General features: G+C 44.9%; 1 protein-coding gene across 6 annotated transcripts in view; it reads left to right on the forward strand.

Moving 5' to 3' along the window:
- Atp6v0a1 (ATPase H+ transporting V0 subunit a1) overlaps positions 1 to 24,925 on the forward strand; it is a 74,311-nt gene that overhangs the window by 39,190 nt on the left and 10,196 nt on the right. For 4 of the 6 annotated variants that reach the window (XM_045158099.1, XM_045158101.1, XM_045158102.1 and 1 more), the window contains exons 11-19: positions 3,252 to 3,402; positions 4,904 to 5,043; positions 5,860 to 6,017; positions 6,597 to 6,687; positions 10,987 to 11,105; positions 12,239 to 12,455; positions 13,230 to 13,337; positions 17,908 to 18,015; positions 18,894 to 18,911. In XM_045158099.1, the coding sequence (XP_045014034.1) occupies positions 3,252 to 3,402; positions 4,904 to 5,043; positions 5,860 to 6,017; positions 6,597 to 6,687; positions 10,987 to 11,105; positions 12,239 to 12,455; positions 13,230 to 13,337; positions 17,908 to 18,015; positions 18,894 to 18,911 (1,110 nt within the window). The remainder of the gene's footprint in view (positions 1 to 3,251; positions 3,403 to 4,903; positions 5,044 to 5,859; positions 6,018 to 6,596; positions 6,688 to 10,986; positions 11,106 to 12,238; positions 12,456 to 13,229; positions 13,338 to 17,907; positions 18,016 to 18,893; positions 18,912 to 24,925) is intronic. The other 2 variants (XM_004655359.2, XM_045158103.1) reach the window with 1 other exon arrangement.

Consider the following 24,925-nt stretch of genomic DNA (forward strand, 5'->3'; position numbering starts at 1 on the left):
AGCCACCTCTCCAGCCCAGTCATGCCCAGTTTTTATGTGGGTTCTATGGATCTGAAGGTCCTCAAGCTTGCATCCAAGCACGCTACTCACTGAGCCAGGTCCCTAGCCCCTTGGCTTTTTTTTTTTTTTTTTTTTTTTTTTTTTTTTTTTGAGGTAGGGTCTCACTCTAGCTCAGGCTGACCTGGAATTCACTATGTAGTCTCAGGATGGCCTCACACTCACGACAATCCTCCTACCACTGTCTCCCAAGTGCTGGACTAAAGGCATGCACCACCACACCCGGCTTTGATATTACATTTGTGTTTTGCCTGGAGTACTGCCCTTATGTTACAGATGTGGAAACTGCAGCTCGTGAGGTGAAGTTACTGGGTCATGCCCACGTTTCTTCAGAGTGAAGCATGAGAAGAACAGCAATTTCCTGACCTACTCCCATTTTGACCACTTCTGCTTAGTAGTGAATTAAAACAACTTTGCTTTCTAAGATACTGATATAAGGGCCTGGAGGGTACAGAGATACATAAACTATGCCTTATATGTCTTAACTTTATTAGGAGAGGCCAACATGTCAGCATATACGACAGTCTGCACTGAGTGGAATATGAGTGTGGAATTAGGGTGGAGCTTTTCTAACCAATGTGACAAGAAAAGGCTTCAAGAAAAGATGGCATTTGGTGGAACTAGGGGTGTAGCTTAATAGTAGAGCATTTGCCTAGCACATACGAAGCCCTGAGTGCAGCCCTCAGCACTGTAAATAAGCAAGCAACAAAAGGGTGACATGTAATTAGGGTCTGAAGAATGGGTAAGATGTTTGTTAGCAGCGGTAAGAATTAAACAATATGGACAGGGTTGGGATGTAGTTCAGTTGGTAGAATGCTTGCCTAGCATGGGTAAGGCCCTGGTTCAGTCCCTATCACCACAGAAATGGGGTGTCATAGAACACTCTTGTAATTCTAGCACTTGGTAAATGGAGGCAGGAGGATCAGGAGCTCAAGGTGATCTTCAGCTGCATAGCAAGTTCAAGGCTAGCCTGGACTATGTGAGGACCCCCCACACACACCCCCCAAAAATAGAGCCGGGTGTGGTATCACACATCTTTAATCCCAGAACGCAGGAGGCAGAGGTAGGAGGATCACCATGAGTTCCAGGTCAGACTGGGCCAGAGTGAAGCCCTATCTTGAAAAACCAAAAAATAAAATTAATTAATTAATTTTAAAAAGCCAGAAATGGTGGTACACACCTTTAATCCCAACGGTTGGGAGGAAGAGGTGGGAGGATGGCCATGGGTTCAAGTATACCCTGAGACTACATAGTGAATTCCAGGTCAGCCTGGGCTAGAGTGAGACCCTACCTTGAAAAAATGAAATAAAATAAAGAGGTTACAGGATTTAAACTTTATCCCACAAGGATTAGAGAGGTAGTGAACGTTACGTAGCTGTGAAGGGACCTGATCAAAACAGATGTGGAGGAGTGATCCCCTCACTCCTGAAGTGGTGAGGAGTGGAGAGATCCTGTGGGTAGGCATCCAGCCCCATTTCTACTGTGGACATAGAGCAGTAATTGAAGAGGTCCCCAAGAAGGGCTGGGCAGAGAATGTTGGGCTTTTGAGATGTTTGAAGGAAAAAATCAATAGGTGCCAGGTGTGGTGGCACACACCTGTAATCCCAGCACTCGGGAGACAGAGGTAGGAGGATCGCAGAGAGTTTGAGGCCACCCTGAGACTACATAGTGAATTCTAGGTCAGCCTGGGCTAGAGTGAGACCCTACCTCAGAAAAACAAAACAAAAAATTCAAGTAGGTATCTTCACATTTCTAGTAAAGTCAAGATAGATGCTAGAGCTTTATGAATGCTAGGCAGGCACTTTGCCAACCAAATGACATCAGTAGCCCTTAACATTTAATTATTATTATTTTTTAAATACAGTTTATCTGTTTGAGAGAGAATGGACATGCAAAGGCCTCCAGCCAGTGCAAGGGAACTCCAGACACATGTGCTACCATGTACATCTATCTGGTTTATGTGGGTACCAGGGAATCAAACATAGCTCCTTTGGCTTTTTCAGCAAGCACCTTAACTGCTAAGCCATCTCTATAACCCTTAAATATTTTTATTTATTACTTATTTGCAAGCAGAAAGAGAAGAGAGACAGACAGAGAGAATGAGCATGCCAGAGCCTCCAGTCACTGCAAACAAACTTTAGATGCATGTGCCACTTTGTGGGTCATTAGGCTTTGCAGGGAAGTGCCTTAACTGTTGAGCTGTCTCTCTAGCCCCTCTTTAATTATTTTGAGTTTCCTGTGTTGCCCAAGCTTCTCTGGAATTCCTTTTTTTTTTTTTTTTTTTTTTTGAGGTTGGGTCTCACTCTGGCTCAGGTTGACCTAGAATTCACTATGTAGTCTCAGGGTGGCCTTGAACTCATAGCAATCCTACCTCTGCCTCTTGGGTGCTGGGATTAAAGGCGTGTGCCACCATGCCCGGCTGGAATTCCTAAATTCAAATGATAACTTCCTCTCTCTTGCCTCCTGAGTTCTGGGAAGACAAGAATATAAGGATGTGTATGCCATTTGTGCTTGAGGCTGTTTATTTACTGTCTAGATGTCCACTTCCTCCAATGTGTGTGCGTGTGTGTGCACATGCGTGCATGTGTGCGTGTGTGCATGTGCATGTATGTGCGTGCGTGTGTGTGTGGAGACAGTTCTTACCGTGTGGCTATATAGCTCAGACTGGTCTCAAACTTCCATTCCTCTCTCCTCTGCCTCCCTAGTGCTGGGATTGTAGGCTACACCATCATACCTGGCTCCAAGACTTGATTGAACTCTTTCATTGTAAATTTATACCTGGTCCCCATTTCTCCAAAGACTGAGAAAGATGCAAAATGATCTTTAGCTTTTAATGGTTTTATGGAAATGTAATTTGTGTAACATATATATTTTGAGCTGCACAGATGGCTTAGCAGGTAAGGTACTCACCTTCAGAACCTAAGGACCCAAGTTTGATTACCCAGTGCCACGTATAGCCAGATGTACAAGGTGGTGCATGCATGTGGAGTTTGTTTGCAGCGGCTGGAGGCCTCGGTGTGCCTATTCTGTCTGTGTGTCTCTCTCTTCTCTAGCTTTCTCTGCTTGCAAATAAATAAATTTCAAAAAGATGCATGTTTTATATATACAGTTTGATTAATTTTGATATACACATATACCTGTATAGTCACAAGAAGGAAGACAACCTAATTTTGACATGTGCTGATGTTTCCTAGGAACACAGTGGTTCCACCGTGCCCTCCATTCTGAACAGGATGCAAACAAACCAGACCCCCCCGACCTATAACAAAACCAATAAGTTCACATATGGCTTTCAGAACATAGTAGATGCTTATGGAATCGGGACTTACCGAGAGATAAACCCAGGTAAGAAGACTGAGTCTTTTTCTGCGAGCAAGCATATACAACCCACAGCCTGAAGGCCACATGAGTACTTGCCACACCAGCATGGGGACCTGAGTTCAACCCCCAGTACTAGCAAAGCCAAGCATGTCTACCGCTGCAGTGCTGGAGTCGGGAGGGCTGTGACAGGAGAGTCACTGGGGCTTGCTGGTCAACCAGTCTAACCAAAACAGCAGCAGCCCCAGGCTAAGTAAGAAACCCCACCTCAGAGGAAATGATGAGAAAGAACGATGGAGGAGAATGCCCGCCATTGTCTGCTGACCTCCACACACTTGCATTCCATTCATGTACACATCACATCACACGTACCATACACAGCATTTCATTCATATAATCCCACATCGCACGTACCACACACATACATGCATTTGATTCATAGACTCACCACATCACACATACTACACACATGCATTCAGTTCATATACACACCACATCACATAGGCCACACACATGCATTCCATTCATATACACACCATGTCACACATACCATACACATGCATTTGATCCATATACACACCATATCACACAGACCACACACACACATGCATTTGATTCATATACGTACTGCATCACACTTATCACACACACCAAAAACAAAACAAAAAGTCTGAGTTCTCATTCTGAGCCAGGGTCTTGGTCAGACCTGCTCTGCTCTGGTTCTGGGCTTCTCCTCATTGCCTGGCAGCTTTACAAAGAGAAGACTGCCGGCCTGTCCAGTAGTGTCCCAGGGGTTAGAAGAAAGGACTGGAAGAACAGACCATCATGTTATTACGGCTGCTCCTTCTTTCCTATAGTAGGTTTTATTTTTAATTATTTTTATTTATTTACTTGAGAGAAAGAGGTAAATAGAGAGAGAATGGGCACGCCAGGGATTATAGCCATTGCAAGTGAATCCCAGACGCCTGTGCCACCTTGTGCATCTGGCTTTCTGTGGGTCCTGGGGAAATGAAACCTGGATCCTTTGGCTTTGCAGGCAAAGGCCTCAACTTCTCTCTCCAGCCATGTTCTCTTTATTTATTTTTATTTTATTTATTTATTTATTTTTGAGGTAAGGTCTCACTTTAGCTCAGACTGACATGGAACTTGCTCTGTAGTCCCATGCTGGCCTTGAACTCACAGTGATCCTCCTACCTCTGACTTCTGAGTGCTGGGCTTGAAGGAGTGCGTCGTCATGCCCAGCCTTTTGTTGTTGCTGTTGTTGTTTGTTTGTTTGTTTTGAGGTGGGGTTTCCCTCTAGCTCAGGCTGACCTGAAAGTGGCTTTTGCTCACAGTCTAACTAGCTGTAGCACACATATCATCAGTGGCCATGTGAGGGAGTGTGGATCTTGCTGTGAGACATTTGCCTTGATCTGCCCAGCAGCTGAGGAATAATTCCCCTATATTACCCTCAGTGTAGAGAAGAATATAGGACTTTAGGAATTGTGCATTGATGTGCCTCTTGTCTTTCTCGCTGGTTTCTTTATAGCACCGTACACCATTGTCACTTTCCCTTTCCTGTTTGCTGTGATGTTTGGAGATTTTGGACATGGCATTTTGATGACCCTTTTTGCTGTGTGGATGGTGATAAGGGAGAGCCGGATCCTCTCCCAGAAGAATGAGAATGAGGTAATGTTTAGGTTATAAGTGCATTGGGCAAAAAATTTTAAAATTTCTTAAGTATCCATTATGAAAATAATTGATCTGGAAGTTCATGAATTTATTTATTTATTTATTTATTTATTTTTAAAGATTTATTTATTTATTTATTTATTTAAGAGCGACAGACACAGAAAGAAAGACAGATAGAGGGAGGGAGAGAGAATGGGCGCGCCAGGGCTTCCAGCCTCTGCAAACGAACTCCAGACGCGTGCGCCCCCTTGTGCATCTGGCTAACGTGGGACCTGGGGAACCGAGCCTTGAACCGGGGTCCTTAGGCTTCACAGGCAAGCGCTTAACTGCTAAGCCATCTCTCCAGCCCTCATGAATTTATTTTTGAAAAAGAATAGAAATGTTAAATTTGTTAATTGAAGAAGTAGATCATCTTTTTTGTTGTTTTTTTACTTTTATTTATTTATTTGAGAGCAACAGACAGAGAAAGAGGCAGAGAGAGAGAAAATGGGCATGCCAGGGCCTCTAGCCACTGCAAACAAACTCCAGATGCATGCGCCCCTTGTGCATCTGGCTAAAGTAGTTCCTGGGAAATCAAGCCTCGAACCGGGGTCCTTAGGCTTCACAGGCAAGCGCTTAACCGCTAAGCCATCTCTCCAGCCCAGTAGATTTTCTGGTACTGGGGATTGAACCTGCAGCCTCACACATTCTAGGCAAGTACTGTACCTCTTTGCCCTTTTTTGTGTTGTATCTTGATCTGAACCAGGAAGGGATGAAGTGGTGCCCGAGGCACATCTGAGTAGCACTGTCCTGACTTTCCTTTGCTGATTGCAGATGTTCAGCACTGTATTCAGTGGTCGATACATTATTCTGCTGATGGGAGTGTTCTCCATCTACACTGGACTCATCTACAACGACTGCTTTTCCAAGTCTCTCAATATCTTTGGGTCTTCCTGGAGCGTGCGACCAATGTTCACTATTGGGAACTGGACGTAAGTTGCAGAGGCTAAACGCCACAGCTGACTCCTTTGTGCTCAGCTCTGACTTACCAGACAAACAGTAAACTAAAACCCCTTTAGGAAGCAGAAGAAAATGTCCTGTTTTGGAAGAATGCATTGTCTCCTTCTGCTTCAACCTGTGAGGTGCTTTGTGATTTGTTCAGCAAGTATCAAGGATCTGAGCCTATAAATTTAGTGCAGTTTGCTTATTGGTAAATTAAAAGTAGGCTCCCTAAATTTCTTACTAAGTTGTATATTTGCTTAAATTTTTTTGTTTCATTTCTGAGCTTTTCTTGTTCTTGGCTAATAGTTCTTCCTTTTTAAATTTTTAAATTTATTTTTATTTTTATTTTGGCTTTGCAAGGTAGGGTCTCACTCTAGCCCAGGCTGACCTGGAATTCACTCTGTAGTCTCAGGGTAGCCTTGAACTCATGGCAATCCTCCTACCTCTGCTTCCTGACTGCTGGGATTAAAGGCATGGGCCACCTTTATTATACAGTCAAGATAGCTATAATAGTAGTAGTTTTCCTCTCTCAATCAAAGATAAATATGACTTTTCTCTTAACATGGTAGGGAGGAGACGCTTCAGGGAAACCCCGTTCTCCAGCTGAACCCAGCTCTCCCCGGAGTCTTTGGTGGACCATACCCATTTGGCATCGATCCGGTGAGAGTACCCCCTTGCTTTATGCTACTGCTTCCAAAGGTGTTTTGGCATCTTAAGAATCTGTAGTTGGAATAAAATAAAATAAAATAAAATAAAATAAAATAAAATAAAATAAAATAAAATAAAATAAAATAAAATAAAATAAAATATTAAAAAAAAAGAAAAATGATGATGGAATTTTCACAAAAAAAAAAAAAAAGAATCTGTAGTTGACCAGGTGTGGTGGCACACACCTTTAATTCCAGTACTCTTGAGGCAGAGGTAGGAGGATTGCCATGAGTTTGAGGCCACCCTGAGACTACATAGTGAGTTCCAGGTCAGCCTGGGTTAGAGTGAGACCCTACCTTGAAAAACAAATAAACAAAACTCTAAGGTAATTCCATTTACTAATGTGGAACTTGTGGTTATGGAAAGCTGACTATATTTTCATTATAATGGAGGAGTTAATTAATTGTTAACTGAAGCTAATATTACTGGAATGCTTACTGTGGACCAGGCAGTGACATATCATTTTTTGTTTGTTTGTTTATTTTCACTTATTTAATTGAGAGCGACAGACAAAGAGAGAAAGAGGCAGATAGATAGAATGGGCACACCAGGGCCTCCAGCCACTGCAAACAAACCCCAGACGCGTGCGCCCCCTTGCGCATCTGCCTAACGTGGGTCCTGGGGAATCGAGCCTCGAACTGGGGTCCTCAGGCTTCACAGGCAAGCACTTACCCGCTAAGCCATCTCTCCAGCCCCTAACATATCTTTTTAAATCCTGAAACCATTTTATCAGGCAGGTGCTACTGTCCCTATCCTGTAGCTAGTGAAATGGAGGCTAGCAGAGGAGTAAAAACATTTTACATGTTTATTGAAGCAATATCACCTGCTTGACATAGTGTTTGTGCCAGATGAGACATAATTTTAAGACCTAGCTCCTGCCTGTAGCTTGAATCTAATAACAGTAATGCATGTTTATTTATTTGAGAGAGAGCAAGAAAAAGAGACAGAACGAGTGAATATAAGCACACCGTGGCCTTCTGCCACTGCCAATGAATTCCAGACGCATGGACCCCTTTGTATATCTGGCTTTACATGTGTACTTAAGAATTGAATCAAAGCCAGCTGGCTTTGTAAGCAAGTGCCTTCAACAGATGAGCTCTCTCTCCAGTCCAGTAATGTTATTTTTAAAATATTTTATGTATTTTTGTTCGTTTGTTTGTTTGGTTTTTGTAGGTAGGGTTTCCTTCTAATTCAGGCTGACCTGGAATTCACTATGTAGTCTCAGGGTAGCCCCAAACTCATGGTGATCCTGCTACCTCTGCCTCCTGAGTGCTGGGCTTAAAGGCGTGAGCCACCATGCACGGCTTGAAATATTTTATTTATTTACTTATTAGAGAGAGGCACAAGAGAGAGAAAGGGAGAGAGGGAGAGAATGGGTGCATCAGGACCTCCAGCCACTGCAAATGAACTCCAGATGTGTTCACCACCATGTGCATCTGGGTACTGGGGAACCAAACCTAGGTCCTTAGCCCTTCATCTTTAATAAATTGCAAAATTATATGTATAACAAAAGTTTCTTTCCTTTCCTTTTTTTTTTTTCTGAAGTAGGGTCTCACTGAAGCCCAGGCTGACCTGGAATTCACTATCTAGTTTCAGGGTGGACTCAAACTCACAGCAAGTCTCCTACCTCTGCCTCCTGAGTGCTGGGATTAAAGGCGTGTGCCACCACGCCTGACTTCTCTTTTATTTTGATGTCATTATCTGTTCCTCTTGTTATGAGGGTCTTGTGTAGGTAGTGTCCGGCACTGTGAGGTCAGGAATATCCAGGCCTTTTTGTGTCTGGAAGAGCACATTGTAAAGCAGTCCTACTCTTCATTTGGATCATTTCTGCCTCCTCTTCCAAAATGGACCTTGAGCCTTGGAAGGAGTGGTAGAGATGTCTCACTCAGCACTGTGGTGCCTTTTTTTTTTAAATTTTTATTAACATTTTCCATGATTATAAAAAAATACCCCATGGTAATTCCCTCCCTCCCCCCCATACACTTTCCCCTTTGAAATTCCATTCTCCATCATATTACCTCCCCATCTCAATCATTGTACTTATATATATATAATATCAACCTATTAAGTACCCTCCTTCCTTCCTTTCTCTTCCCTTTATGTCTCCTTTTGAGTCATCCCTATGGTCACCACCATCTGCAAAGAGAAGCTTCTCTAACCAAAAGTGAGAGTACCATTAATATATGGGTATTGGTATGAACATTAAGAAAAATGCTTACAGGGCAGTTTGAGGAGCATAATATGTGCATTTAGCCATACAACAGCAGGTGTTACTCCCCTGGGGTTTATGACCTCCCTGGCCATAGACTTTTTTTTTTTTTTTTTTTTTTTTCCCAAGATAGGGTCTCACTCTGGCCCAGGCTCATCTGGAGCTCACTATGTAGTCTCAGGGTGGCCCTGAACTCACAGTGATCCTCCTACCTCTGTCTCCAGAGTGCTGGGATTAAATGCCTACTCCACCACGCCCAGTTTACTCTTCTTTTTCTTGTTCTGGCTGAACTGAAATTCACTGTGTAATCTCAAGGTGGCCTCAGACTCATGTTGATCCTCCTACCTCTTTCTCCCAAGTGCTAGGATTAAAAGTCTGTGCTACCATGCCTGGCCCATCATCTTAAATTTTGATTAGCCCTCCTCCTATCCTTCCTTTATCTAGTCTCTTCCCCTGACTTCACTTAGGTAAAATGTAATTTTCTTTTGTTTATTTGCAAAGAGAAATGGAAGAGAGAGACAGGCAGAATGGGCCCACCAGGGAATTAGTTTCAGGTTAGCCTCAAACTCATAGCAGTCCTCCTGCCTCATGAGTTCTGGGATTAAAGGCCTGTGCCACCATGGCTGGATCTTTTTTTTTTTTTTAATAGTATTTTTATTTCCAAGTAGAGAAAGGAGAGAGAATGGGTGTGCCAGGGCTTCCAGCCACTGCAAATAAACTCCAGATGCGTGTGTCAGTGTGCGTCTGCAGACAGGTGCCTTAATTGCTGAGCCATGTCTCCAGCCCTAAAGTACAATTTCTTTCTTTTTCTTTTTTTTTTTTTTTTTAGTTTTTTTAGAGTACAATTTCTTATGTGAAAAGAAGTTGCTAGTGGGAAAAGTGTAAGAAAGTTTAAGATTTAAGCAGTGTGATCTGAAGACCCCATGGAAGCAGAGGAAAAATCTGGACAGTGTAGCAGGAATCCTTAGGTGACAAGAGCTATGGCAAGAGATACTTAAAAGATAGGTGGTCCAGACACAGGGGCACCTACCTGTAATCCCTGCACACTTGGCAGGTTGAGCAAGGTTCTGAGCTCTCTCTTTCTCTCAAATACATAAAAATATTAAATTACTGGGCTGGAGAGATGGCTTAGTGTTTGAGGCATTTGCCTGTGAAGCCTAGAGACCCAGGTTCAGTTCCCCAGTACCCATGTAAGCCAGATGCACAAGGTAGTGTATGTGTCTAGAGTTCATTTGCAGTGGCTGGAGGACCTGATATGCCTATTCTCTCTCTTTCTCAAATAAATAAAATAAATATTTTTAAAAATTATTGTTGATAGTTTTTTGGTGTAATGTCTGTACTGTGACTATGTATTTAAAAGAAAATATTTACAGGTTAAAATAGTATACTATGGGGCTGGAGAGATGGCTTAATGGTTAAGGAGCTTGCCTGCAAAGCCAAATGACCTAGGTTTGATTCTCCAGAACCCATATAAGCACAAAGTGGTGCATGTGTCTGGAGTTTATTTGCAGTGGCTGGAGGCCCTGGCACACCCATTCTTCCTCTGTTTCTTTCTTCTTTTGTTTTTTTGAGGTAGGGTCTCATTCTGGCTCAGGCTAACCTAGAATTCACTATGTAGTCTCAGGGTGGCCTTGAACTCTTGTTGATCCTCCTACCTCTGCCTCTGAGTGCTGGAATTAAAGGCATGTGCCACCACACCCGGCCTCCCTCTCCTTCTATCTTTCTCTTTCTCTCTCTCAAATAAAATAACACAAAAAGTTTAATATTTTTAAAAAATATTAATGTACTGTGTTAACTTTGCTTCAAAGAAATGTAGATGTGGGGAGAGGGTATGAGGAAACAAATTTGTCATGAGTGTATAAATTAATGGCAACTGTTAAAGCTGGCTGATAGATAGATGAGAATTTATTATACTATTATCTCAATTTGAATAAGATGTTTAGAATCTATAATAGAAAAACATTTTTTAACTGATGGATAATATTTTCTCATTTGAGAATTCTTTATGTAATAACGTTTTTGTTTTTTGGGGATTATAACAGATCTGGAACATTGCAACTAATAAGCTGACCTTCCTCAACTCCTTTAAGATGAAGATGTCTGTTATTCTCGGTATCATCCATATGATATTTGGAGTCAGCCTGAGCCTCTTTAACCACATGTAAGTCATACCATTGCTGCCATCCTAGGACTGCATTGTTCCTATAATCATACTTTCACCTAAAGAAATCATAACATCTTTGGAGAAGTCTCTATTTTTAAATAACATTTTATTGGGCTGGGGAGGTGGCTTAGTGGTTAAGCTGCTTGCCTGCGAAGCCTAAGGACCCAGGTTCGATTTCCCAGTACCCACATAAGCCAGATGTACAAGGTGGTACATGTGTCTGGAGTTCGTTTGCAGAGGCTGGAGGCTGTGGTGCACCTATTCTCTCTCTCTCTCTTTCTGTGTCTTTCTCTCTGTCTCAAGTAATAAATTTAAATTTTAATTTGAAAATATATTTTTTAATTTGAGAGAGTCAGAGGCAGATAGAGACAGAATAGGCATGCTAGGGACTCCTGCCACTGCACACAAACTCCAGATGCATCCAGCTTTATGTGTGTACTGGGGAATTGAACCTAGGTCTTTTGGCTTTGCTGGAAAGTGCCTTAACCATGGATCCATCTCTCCAGCCCAAAGGTCTATTTTTGTAGAGGTAATTTTCTGCAAATCTCTTGGTCTTTTTTTTTTTTTTTTTTTTTTTTTTTGGTTTTTCGAGGTAGGGTCTCACTCTGGTCCAGGCTGACCTGGAATTAACTCTGTCATCTCAGGGTGGCCTTGAACTCATGGCAATCCTCCTACCTCTGCCTCCCGAGTGCTGGGATTAAAGGCATGTGCCACCATGCCCAGCTAAATCTCTTGGTCTTAAGAGAGGCTTAATATTAGTCTCTTAATAATTTCCAGGTGCAATAAGCATCTTTGAGGAAAATTATCAGTAATTTTCATCAAAACCTAGTGAGCATTCCATTCAGTGAAGGAGTGGCCCTAGGTCTGTTCACTGTTAACGTTTTATATATTTATTTGTTAAGAAAAGGAGAGAGAAAGAGGCAGAGAGTGAGAGGTAGATAGAGAGAATGGGCACACCAGGGCCTCCAGCCACTGCAGATGAACTCCAGATGTGTGCACCCCCTTGTGCATCTGGCTCCCATGGGTCCTGCGGAGTTTAACCTGGGTCCTTTGGCTTTGCAAGCAAGCACCTTAACTGCTGAACCATCTTTCCAGCCCTGAACATTAAATTTTCTTTTTTCCTTTTTTAGCTATTTCAAGAAGCCCCTGAATATTTACTTTGGATTTATTCCTGAGATCATCTTCATGTCCTCTTTGTTTGGCTACTTGGTTATCCTCATTTTTTACAAGTGGACAGCCTACGATGCCCATACATCCAAGACTGCACCGAGCCTCCTGATACATTTCATAAACATGTTCCTCTTTTCCTACCCAGAGTCCGGTGATGCGATGCTGTACTCTGGACAGGTACGTCAGCCCAGAGGAAGGGTTAGGTTATTGTAGGTGGTCACCCTAGGTCACAAAGCCACATGTAACTCTGATCCTAAGAAAGCCTGAAAAGAGAACCAGGTATTGTGGTGCGCACCTTTAATCCCAGCACTCAGGAGGCTGACATAGAAAGACCACTGTGAGTTTGAGGCCAGCCTGGGATAGACTGAGATCCTGCCTCAAAAAAAAAAAAAAAAAAAAAAGCTAGGTGTGGTGGTGCACGCCTTTAATCCCAGCACTCGGAAGGCAGAGGTGGGAGGATCGTATGAGTTCGAGGCTACCCTGAGACTATATAGTGAATTCCAGGTCAGCCTGGGCTAGAGTGAGACCCTACCTTGAAAAATAGAATAAAAGAAAAGACAGCCTAAAGACACTTTTTGAGGATGTACTATAACTTCTGTGTCTAGAAAGGATAGGATTTTCCAGGCTTGTTGCCTCATGACTGATCCCAGCACTCAGGAGGCTTGATGGGCCAGAGTCTGGGCCAACCTGTGCCATATGCTGATTAGAGGCACAGAGTGGGTTACATAGTAAGAACCTGTCTCAAACAAACAAACATGATATCTAGAACTATCATGTTACAGAGCAATTCTTAGGGTTGTCACAGCATCTGGTAATTATTTTGAGAAGTCAGATAATGTTATTCATAAATCACTAAGAAAATACTGTTCTGGGGAAAATGTGTGCTGCTCTTGGAACCTGTGGATTTGAGGAATGGACTTTCATGTGACACCCCTGGACCTTGCTTTGCAGAAAGGCATCCAGTGTTTCCTGATAGTGGTCGCCCTGCTGTGCGTCCCGTGGATGCTGCTGCTTAAGCCACTGGTCCTTCGCCATCAATACTTGAGGAAGAAGCATTTGGTGAGTGTATCTCCACTGCTGAAAGTTACTAGACTTTTCTTTCAATCAAGGCAATTTCCAAGAAGTTACAATCAATTAATGCACAAATATGTACAGTCTTAAAATGCATTTGTGTTATGTCCCAGCATGAACCCTGAGCCTGCTGAAGTCAGAGAAATATATATTTGCTGCTCAGACACGTGCATTCCAGCTTTGAATGGCTGGGTTTGAATGGCGAAAATAAATCATAGTGTTCACCTTTCCTGGTCATGATGCACTCATTCTGGGCTCAGCAGAATCCAGGCCTGGGCCTGTCTAGATGCAGCAGCAGCCAAAACAAGGCCACAAGAGCTGCAGACGGTAAACTCTTGCATGTGGTCTGCACAGGACTGATGCTGAGACATTTTCTTTTTAAAGGAGACCATGATGCTTTCACCGACCAAAGCATCCAGGAAATGGGTTTAATTTCAAGCACGTTGATTTTTTCTTTTCTTTTTAAAAAGCAGTATACGTCCGCCTATGCCTATGTACATGCATACATGTGTTGACTTAGTGTATGTGTGCATATGAATTCTGCACACACACAGAGTTTTTCTTGCCAAATGTTTGGTGTCGTGTATAATTTCTGGCTGTACAGTAATGCTTACTTAGTGCACTGCCTGGGAAAGCCCAGAAGATCTTGTTTTGCATGATTCTCGTGTGGCTGTGAGATGATTCCTCCTGTCAGAGAGCAGCTGAGTTACAAGACCCTCCTTCTCCCTTTTCTGACCATCTTCATCCTTCCATGTTCCCTCCATTCGTCTCCCCCTTCCCTCTTTTGTTTTGTTCTCCCTTCCACTTTTCTCCATTCACTATCAGGAAGGGCAACCTGTGGAAGCCCCAGTCAGCCCAGCCCCGAGCCAACAGGGACTAGAGGCAGCAGCGGCTGCAACAGTGAGTGCATTAACCCAGACATTTGCTTAAAGAGGTGGCAAACCGTGCAGCAGAATTCTTTTTTAATGTTACCGAGAGCATGGGACGTGTGCCCTTAACAACTGTGTTCTTGTTCCTCACTGAGGTGATGACAGAAGAGCTTTCCACCTCTTAGGAACAGATTCTGGTATCATATTTACCACTGGTCTACTAAGATTCTATTCAAATATTTAAGTAAGTCCTATCCATGGGAGCAAAGTGGCTGTGGTATCCTCTCTGAGTCCCATCTTCTTATCTGAAGTGGCAGCTCTCGGACTCACTCACTTCTATATCTGTGTTCTGTGGCCGTATATTTGACTTTTAACATGGAGGCATGAATATCTCTGATTCTTGAATTGATTTCCCGGTATTTCACAGTGATACCTGGATACTGTTTTCTTTTTAGCACTGACAGACTTTCTTTAGAACCAGAGTCTATCTTTGTTTCCTTTATTGTGACTCAGAAGCCCTCATGTCCTCAACTGTTTCATTGCAACCCCCCTGTCCCCATGTCTTGCGTATACTGTGCACCTGGTGTAATGACCAGTCATCTTTCACGGCCATCTCCTCTTACAATGCTAACTCATGAGTCAGTGACGGTGCTTTGAATGTTAGGCATTTTAACAGTTGTCCTCAAAAGCATCCTTTAATCACACTTGCCATGTACTAATATCAGATGAGCCTAGCACATTCTAGAGCTTTTAAAGTCTCACCATGTACTCTAGTGATCAATCATGTACCTTTGGGTTCCAGAAACATATTCTCCTTTAAAACTGGAGTATTCATATGGAGAACCATTTTCTCTAGTCTGTGTTCGTGATCATTTTAAACTTGGAAATTGTATTTATCCTCCTAGAGGTAGCCTAAAAGGACCGGTATTTTAGGTGGGAAGAAATTAGAATCTTGCATTTTTAGGTGATTTTTAAGTAGAACTTACTCTTTGCTCCCTGTGAGAAATAATCACATGTGACCTGTTACGATGTCCTTTCCGTTCCCTGCAGTCGTCTTTCTGCTAGATTAAGCCCTGGAAGGTTCTTCTTACGAGGTCTTGATACTTTTCCATCTGGTACCATCTTCATCATAGAAGTCCAAGTTAAAATCCCAGTCTGGGTGCTTTTACATCCATAGGAGAGGGTGTTCTTATCCTGCTACTTCTGCAGCCAAACCTCTATTTATGGAGAGGAGCCCAACACGGGAAGGATCACCCTACAAGAAGGGCCCTGCTTTTTTACTGTTGTTTGTTATTGTTGTTTTTGTTTGTTTTTTAGAGGTAGGGTCTCACTCTAGCTCAAGCTGAGCTGGAATTCACTATGTAGACTGAGGGTGGCCTCAAACTCATGGCGATCCTCCTACCTCTGCCTCCCGAGTGCTGGGATTAAAGGAGTGCCTCTATGCCTGGCGAGCCCTGGATTTTTTGATTTACAAAGGCTCGGGATATTGAATACACATCCCTTTCATGATGGTGTGTTTGTTTTTGTCTGTAAGGGATGTGTCACTGTATAGTTTTTCCTTTCAGTTTTGTGCTGATGTGAGTCAGTCACCCCTCCCTCCTCTCATTCCCTGTGTTCTGAAGGGATGCTTATTAATGTCTGGCTGGGAGATTCAGCCTGTCTCTTATCTACTCGTTGAGGAAACCTTCGGAATGTCCTTGTGGTTGGGAGCCTTCTTTCTCTTCCCTATATAACCCAGGTCAGAATACACTGGCGTCCTCTCCTCTGTCCTTTTTGTAGCCCTTCTTTTGAGAGTGGTCAGGCATAATTTGTGCCTAACCCAGAAGTGTCTAGGCTTCAGTGGTTCCCAACTCTGACTATATGTCACAACTATCTGGTGAAATTTGAATTTGGATATTAAAACAGATGAGTGCAAGAGAAAAAGTTAAAATGTCCCACAATCCCATGACCCATACAGTTTCCTACTGTGCATCTGGCTAACGTGGGTCCTGAGGAATCAAACCTGGGTCCTTTGGCTTTGCAGGCAAATGCCTTAACCACCTAACCATCCCTCCAGACCACGTTTTACATTTTGATGTAACCTTCACAATGGTTATACATTTATTTTTCTATAAAGATTTCCTGTGCTCCATCCCACACCTGCCAAATTTAATCATTTTTGAGGCTGGTATTTGAGAATCTATTTACAAGTAGTTTCTAAAGTGATTCTAATATAATGGGTTCTAATGTAGTGACCAGCCTATAAGACCACTGCAGTGAGGAGAGGAGAGATCTGATCTCTCTGTGCAAACGCTGGGGCCTGAACTGGTCAGCAAGCTGTGTTACAAAGGCACCGCAAAAGTTTAAGCTGAGGAGGGGATCCCAGGATAGTTGCTCAATCTTGCTTGCACATTGTGCTGCTACCAGAAAGGTCATGGTCAGGAGATCAGTCCTCTATCTATGGCTTGGACAGAAACCATAGAAAGTGGGGTGAGGGGACTATTCTCTAAGTTTCTTTTCTTTTCTTTTTTTTTTTTTTTTAATTTTTCAAGGTAGTGTCTCACTGTAGCCAAAGCTGACCTGGAATTCACTATGTATAGTCTGAGAGTGGCCTTGAACTCATTGTGATCCTTCTACCTCAGCCTCCCAAGTGCTGGGATTAAAGGCATGCTCTGCCCCAGGTTAGCACTAATTGGCCTATCATACTTAACCCAGTTCTACTAGTTTGGTACTCAGAGAATTCTTTTGCCTCAACAAGACTAAATTGTTACAAATCCAAGTGACTTTAAAGTCCTGTGTTTGGCAACCTGCTGGAGACTGTCCTGTGGGGACAGGAGCAAGGGCCCAGGCAGCATCACTCCATGCTCGCGAAGAGCCTCAAGGGAGAGCAGCCTCTGATGTATTTCGGATTTTTAACTCAGTATTCTTAGACCACAAATGAATGTGTGAATAGTTTTTTGTTTTGTTTTGTTTTTCCTTCTCTAAGCTAGAGAGTCTTACCTTCCTGGACAGAGACCTGGTACATTTCTGGTAGAGGTTGCTAAAACTTTTGGGGCTCTGGTTGAAAGCTTTTTAGAACAGGGTAAACCATCATTTCATTTGGCTCCCCTCCTTCTCAGAAAGTGTAATATTTAGTTACAACAAAAATTCAGGCTTTTAAAAGTTTTCCAGAGAGAACTGAGTTTGTTATGAGAGTCTGTGTTCAGGTTCTCTCTCTCTCTCTCTCTCTCTCTCTCTCTCTCTCTCTCTCTCTCTTTTTTGGGGGGGGTGTTTGGAGGTAGGTCTCCCTCTAGCTCAGGCTGACCTGAAATTCACTATGGAGTCTTAGGGTGGCCTTGAACTCACAGAGATCCTCCTACTTTGCCTCCCTCCAGAGTCCTGGGAGTAAAGCCCATGAGCCACCACACCTGGCTCAGTTCTCTTTCAAGCAGGATTCTCAGTTCACTTGACCAAGGCAAGGTTGATGCATCTTGGTGTGGCCCGATGAAGTGGTGACACAGGTGTCCACCTGCAGGGGCTGGGATAGTTGGGGGCTGGGAGAGGAGCAGTTGTTTGTTTTTACCTAGCTGCTCAGTGAGTGCATTTGCCTTTGTTGTTCAGATATATATGCCTTTCTGAGGATTGTATGCACTAACCATCGCCCTTTCCCACCTCACAGCATGTCACAGTAAAGCCCAGGCAAATACTGCTCTTTCTGTTCATCTGTGTAGGGAACTCTCAACTTTGGTGGGATCAGGGTGGGCAACGGACCGACAGAGGAGGATGCTGAGATTATTCAGCATGACCAGCTCTCCACCCATTCCGAGGACGCGGAAGAGGTAAGACCCAGCGGTGAGGGCATCCTCTCCTTCCTCCTCCGGGTAGCCCTCGTCTTGTGGTTCTGAGAAGCCCACTGCAGTCTTCTCCTTCAAAAGTAAAGCTCCTGTCGATTGGCTGCCTTCTGGTCTGCTTAGGGCATCACAGCTTTTTCTTTGGGGCCTGCTCTGAACTCCTGTGCTACCCACAGAGCATGCTACTCTGCTCAGCTCTTCTTGAATTCTGGGGTGCCTGCAGTGCTCCGCATGTGACCTCAGTTACAGATTCTCCTCAGCCAGGCAACACCCAGCAGCCCAGCTCTCAGTACCAGACGCACAGAGCACTTAGGGCAAGTTCTTCATCCCTTGATCCTTCCACATTGTTCTAGTTAAACTGATTCCCAGCTCTGCTCACTGGCACTTTTTAAGTCCTGCCCCGCTGCTGTGTTCTTGTTGCAGGGTTTTGGGTTATGGTTTTGTTTCCCCTCTTTTATAGGGAGAGTGGGAAGGAATCAGGTCAGGCTAGCCTTGCCTGTGGCACCGCCTCCATTTTCAGTTATTTAAAATCTACCCTCCTTGCCTGAGCACTCACAGTGCAAATCTATTAAGCCTCAGTGTTTTTTAAAATAGGAAAGCCATGAAAGACTCAAGTTGAGATTTTCAGTCTGTCACTTTGACTATGTGAACTTTTTTTTTTTTTAATTGCAAGTGTTGGGCGCCTTTTAAGAATAATGTATCTTAATGCTCTAAATTCCTACTGGTTTTCCTTTTTGTGCACATTAAGGAGCCTGCCTGTAACATGTTAGCTCTGTTTCCCAAGAAGCAGTCAATAGTATGTGCTCATGACTTGTGACCTTGTGTGTGACCTGGCTCCCCACTAAGTATAACTTTGTGTTTTCAAGCCTTCCGAGGACGAGGTGGTAAGACCAAAGCCTTCATGTTTATCTGGGGCTTCTCTTTCCCATCCTTGTGACCACTCTGCTGACCTGCCGTGCCCTGGGGCCACACACATGACACTGTTTGCATCCGACATCTCCCTGACCATTTCTAACAGTCTGAGCCTGTGTTCTGAAAAAGCTCATCTCCATTAACTGCCTCTCACGTTGGTCACCTCTGTCTTTGTGTCATTGACTTTGCTAATCTCATACGAGAATGGCTTTGAAGAAGCTGCAAGTAATGTCTCTATCGGCATTCTTGAAGTGACTTGCCTTGGGGGTAAGTCCCATGAGCCTCTGCCTTCCTCTCCTGTGATAGTGTGGCAGCTGTGTGTACCCTGCTCCTCCAAGTGCTTATGAGCAAAGCTTGCCCTTCCTCCCTGTCTGAGATGCAGCCAGCCTCTTCCTGCTGCCCTCATCCACTTGATGGTGCTTCAACGTGGGACCACCAAAGCCTAGTCCATATGACCCAGTTAAGAGGTAGATAGCTTTCAAAAGGAGGTATCGCCTCTCAGACGCATCCCAGGAAAGGTGACCCTTCTGCATGAAAGGCATATTTTAGGCACATGTAAAGGCTAACCGAACAAAAAGAAAGCTAAGTAGCCAGGCCGTGTCTGACATACCAGGCCTCCCAGCTCAGCAGAAATTCATTTAGCAACACACGGGATTTTTAAAGGCCTTGCTGCACTGTTTGCTTCTCTCCCCCAAACTTCTCTCTAACATACCTGCCCTGTGAACTGTCCCTGTCCCTTTCCTGGCTCTCCTGGTCTCTCTAAGGGGCAGTGCATGGCCATGGAAAACCCTTTGCTGCTCTGTAAAAACAGGCAGTGTTTGGTCTTCCTGAAGTCTGGAGAGGCTCCTTTGCTGGCATCAAGGACATCGTTTGCTCCTGGACCATGAGTGTATGCACAGTGGCTGGCTGAGCTGCCTGGCATGGCTGTGGTGGGGGAGGGGGCAGGGGCATAGGTTCCAGGCTGGTCAGGAGCCCGTCCCTCTCCACTATCACCACCTCCAGCAATAAAGCTTTGTAAATGTCTTCCGCATTGAATGACCACATACTGTCATTGTCATAATGATCTAGCCGGCCATAGCAATGTCCACATTTGTAGCTGTGACCCTGGGGGTGAGACAATGGGGAACAGGCTGTAGTTCAGCCTTCCCAGTCCCTGGCCCCCCAGCTCCCTCCGAGATCCAATTTCCCTTTGCTTCCTCCATAGTCATCCATTTTATCTTAGATAAGGGTGACAATTAGGTAATTTCAAACAAAACAGATACTTAGATGGGAAAAGCTCAAGGCATGGTGGCACACGCCTTGAATCAGGAGGAAGAGGTAGGAAGGTCACTGGGAGTTCCAGGCCAGCCTAGGGTGACAGAGTGAGGTCCAGGTCAACCTGGGCTAGAGTGAAGCTCACCTTCAGCACTTGGGAGGCAGACGTACGAGGATCGCCATGAGTTTGAGGCCACTCTGAGACTACATAGTGAGTTCCAGGTCAGCCTGGACTAGAGTGAGACCCTACCTCAAAAACAAAACAAAACAACAAAACCCAGCCTAGTTCTTTTTTTTTTTTTTAATTAATTAATTTATTTGAGAGTGATAGACACAGAGAGAAAGACAGATAGAGGGGGAGAGAGAGAATGGGCGCGCCAGGGCTTCCAGCCACTGCAAACGAACTCCAGACGCGTGCGCCCCCGTGTGCATCTGGCTAACGTGGGACCTGGGGAACCGAGCCTCGAACCGGGGTCCATAGGCTTCATAGGCGAGTGCTTAACCGCTAAGCCATCTCTCCAGCCCAAACCCAGCCTATTTCTGTAATTTCCCACTTGGCTATGAAAACTTGCCTGTTCCAGACAGGCCATTGTGCCTTTTCCCTGGGAGGCACTCAGTCCAGCTGACAAACCAGAGCTAGGCCGCTGGCTATCTGCGACATCTTCAAAGCCTGTAGCCACCCAGCCAACGGCAGCAGCCCTCTCCCCACGGTCTTCTCACAGGTGCATTCCTTGGCCCAGCCCACACTCACCCACCCATCTACACGCTGTGTGTCAAGCGCTGTGTTTGGGACTGTAGAAACAAAGGATCTCCCAGACAGAAGGAAGAGAGGCCGGCAGCAGTAGCCACACCTTTAATCCCAGCACTTGGGGGGCAGACGTAGGAGGATCGCCAAGAGTTCGAGGCCACCCTGAGACTAGTGAATTCCAGGTCGGCCTGAGCTACAGTGACGCCCTACCTAGGGAAAAAAAAAAAAAAAAAAAAAAAAAAAGGAGGGGGGTACCTGATGGTAGTGAGGTTTCAAAGAAAAGACCAGGAAGACTGGGAAAGGATTCCCGTAATACCTCCTCCTGAGTTGTGTCAGATCAAACATGAGTCTTGAGAGAGGGAGAAAAGAGAGGGAGCAGACCCACCGATGTCTGTAGCATTGTAAAGATGAAGGCCTGCCAACCCGTGCCGTGTTGAACGAGGATTCAGCTTGTCTGGAGCAGAATCACGAGGTGGGGGGCTCCTGAGAGGAGAAACTGACAGAGACCAGTCACGTTTGGGTATCCAGGAGCCACTGGAGTGGAGAAGCTGGAAGTGAGTCCAGTGTAGGTGCTAAACGCCCCCAGTGGCGGCGCTGCAGGGGGCAGGGATGCGATGACACACGGCTCAGAGGCATGGGTGCTGTGCCGGGCTATGTGAGTCAGGAAGGAACTGGGTGGCTTCAAGTGAAGTAACTCACTTACCTGGGGATTTGGAGAGAAGGGGCCCATAGGAGGTTTTGAGAAAGCGAAGCTAAGGTCCCAGTGCCCTAAGGAGCACACATGTCAGAGTAATCTTGCCCTGGTATGCAGTGTGGAGCAGGCGGCGTGTGGGAGCTGAGGGGAGCACTGGCTCTTTCATTTGGTGCCGTCGAGCCTGGAGGCCTGTGATAGCACGAGGAGATGGAGTTCAGCCGGTTGAGGCTGGGACGGGCAGAAACGGGCATGCCTACTGGAGAGCCACTGGTCTCCTCAGTACCCCGTGTGGGCTCAAGTGGCAGTTCTACAAGAAAGACCAAGGAGCTGAGACTGGAACTCCAGGGAATCTTGGCATTTAAGGAAGAACAGTCAGGAAGATGAAGGAATGCCCAGAGAAGTGGGAGGAAGACCAGCGCCATAGTGACGCACACCACAAAGTCAGAGTCGAGAACTCTGAGCGCTAGTTTTCCACTGGGAGGTGATGTGACCATTTGCCAAAAGCCACCCTAGAGCAGAAAGAGTTCAAAGTCCCGGATGTAGAATGTGGCGGGGGAGCCTGAGGTGGGGAATGCACATGGAGGGTGCAGTGCCCTGGGCTCACTCAGAGCTACTCCAGCCTGCCTGTCATGAGTGAGAGACTTGTCCAAGGACTGGGCTTGATCACTCAGTTATTGTTACCTCCTGTTCCCAGGCGTATTTACAAAGCAGGAAAATGAGAGTTTTTGGCAGGAAGGGAAGGGGAACAGGGAAAAGAAGAGATTAAGGCAGAGTCTGTATATTCCAGGCTGGTCTAGAATTCACCTTTAGCTGAGGATGACCTTGAACTCATGACACTTCTGCCTCTGCCTTCTAAGTGCTGAGACTGAAGTGTGGGTTTTGTTTTTGTGGGGGTTTTGTTTGTTTGGTTGGTTTTTCAAGATAGGGTCTCACTATAGCCTCAGGCTGACTGGAACTCCCTCTGTAGTTCCAGGCTGGTCTTGAACTCCTGACGATCCTACTACCTCTGCCTCCTGAGTGCTGAGATAAAAGAAGTGAACCACTATGACTGGCCTCTCCTTTATTTATTTATTTGTTTGCTTGTTTGTTTGTTTGTTTGTTTACTTAAGAGAGACAGTGATGGATAGACTAGGCATGCCAGGGCCTCTAGCCATTGCAAACAAACCCCAGATGCTTGTGCCACCTTGTGCACCTGGCTTATGTGTGTTCTGGGGAATCAAACCTGGAGCCTCTGGCTTTGCAGGCAAATGCCTTAACCACTAAGCCATCTCTCAGCTCAACCTTTCCTTTTTTTTTTTTTCCTTTTCCTTCTGTTTTTTTTTTTTCCTTTTCCTTCTGTTTTTTTTTTCTTCGCCCCCCCACCCCACCCCAAGGTAGGGTCTCCCTCCAGCCCAGAGCCCAGGCTGACCTGGAATTCACTATGTAGTCTCAGGGTAGCCTTGAAGTCATGGCAGTCCTCCTACCTCTGCCTCCTGACTGCTGAGATTAAAGGTATGAGCCACCATGCCCCACTTTCCCCACCCACCCCCGGAAATAATGGGGTGGAAGGAAGATACCAAAGGGCAAGTGCTAAGGCGCCCTGCACTCACTGAGTGTAGGAATGCCGAGCCGGTCTTTGAAGCTCTGGACTTGCCTTCCCATCAATACATCAGCAAAAGTGGGAAAGAGCTCTTCACAGCACTGCTGGGACAGAGGTAGCTAGGATTACAAGCATTACTCCAGTTTTCAGAGTAAGCAGGAGACTTGAGAGGAAAGTCTAGAATTGCACTCGCTATAGTTAGAGGTGACAGGAAGTAAAGCATTCCCTCAGGGTGACTTGCTAGAGCTGCTTCCTCTCCCTACTGGCTCTGTTCCTATGGCTTTGGCAGGCCAGTCCTAAAGCCATTACAGAAACTACTATGGAAAATGGACTCTAACCTGAGGGCAGCTGGCTGGGCCTCAGGAATCTGAAAGCCCATGATGACCCTGAGCTGGCCTTTGGGTAGCAGTTTGAGGAAAGAAACATCCTAGTCTTTCATGTAGCTGTTACTTCTCCACTTGGACCTTCTTCTAGAACATAGTTCAGAAACTTCCACTGAGCTATATCCCAGCCTACCTTTAAAAAATTTGAGCAGGGGCTGGGGAAATGGCTTAGCGGTTAAGACACTTGCCTTCAAAGCCAAAGGATCTAGGTTCAATTCCCCAGGACCCAGGTAAGCCAGATGCACAAGGAAGTACACGCATCTGGAGTTCATTTGCAGTGGCTGGAGGCCCTGACTTGCCCATTCTGTCTATCTATCTCTGCTTCTCTCTCTTTCTCTCTCTCTCAAACAAATAAAAATAAATATACTTAAAAAATAACTTTTAAAAGTTTGAGCATTTTGCCGAGTGTGGTGGCACACGCCTGTAATCCCAGCACTTGGGAGGCAGAGGTAGGAGGATCACCATGAGTTCAAGGCCACCCTGAGACTACATAGTGAATTTCAGGTCAGCCTGGGTTGCAGTAAGACCCTACCTTGAAAAATAAAACAAACAAAAAACCCAATAAAATATTTATTTATTTATGTGTGGGAGACAGAATTAGGGAATCAAACCCAGGTCATTAGGCTTTGCAGGCAGGTGCCTTTTTTAATGATTTTTCCAAGGTAGTGTCTCACTCTGGCCCAGGCTGACCTGGAATTAACTATATAATCTTGGGGTGGCCTTGAACTCACAGTGATCCACCTACCTCTGTCTCCTGAGTGCCGGGATTAAAGGCAAACATCACACACACACACTGCTGTTTTGAGACAAGGTCTCACAGTGTAGATCAGGCTGACCTGGACCTCATGATCCTTCTGCCTAACCTTCATAGTGCTGGGATTACAGGTAGGTGCCACCATGCCTGGCCATGCCTTTCGTCTAGAAATAATATTTGGTGTTGAAAGGAAAAACGAAATGACTCAGGAATACAAAAGCCACAAGATTATCTGATCAGGTATCCATGTGGGAATTTGTAGACTTTTTTTCTTTTCCTTGAGACAGGTTCTCATGTATTCCAGACTGGCCTCAGACCCACCTTGAACTTCTGATCTTCCTGTCTCTGCCTCCTGAATGCTGTGATTATAAGCAAGCACTACCACACCCAGTTTTTTCAGTGCTGGGGATCAGCCCCAGGGTTTCATGTGTGCTAAGCAAGCACTCTACCAACTGAGCTATATCTGCAGCCTGGGTTTTGTAGACTAGGAAGTCTTTTCAGAAGTCACTGAAGAAAAAAGATGTTGTCTAGACCTAACAAGGCCATGAAAAGAATGAGTAAGGAGGTGTGAGGC

Source organism: Jaculus jaculus, chromosome 9, assembly GCF_020740685.1.
Source record: "Jaculus jaculus isolate mJacJac1 chromosome 9, mJacJac1.mat.Y.cur, whole genome shotgun sequence".
NCBI classification, from domain to species: Eukaryota; Metazoa; Chordata; class Mammalia; order Rodentia; family Dipodidae; genus Jaculus; species Jaculus jaculus.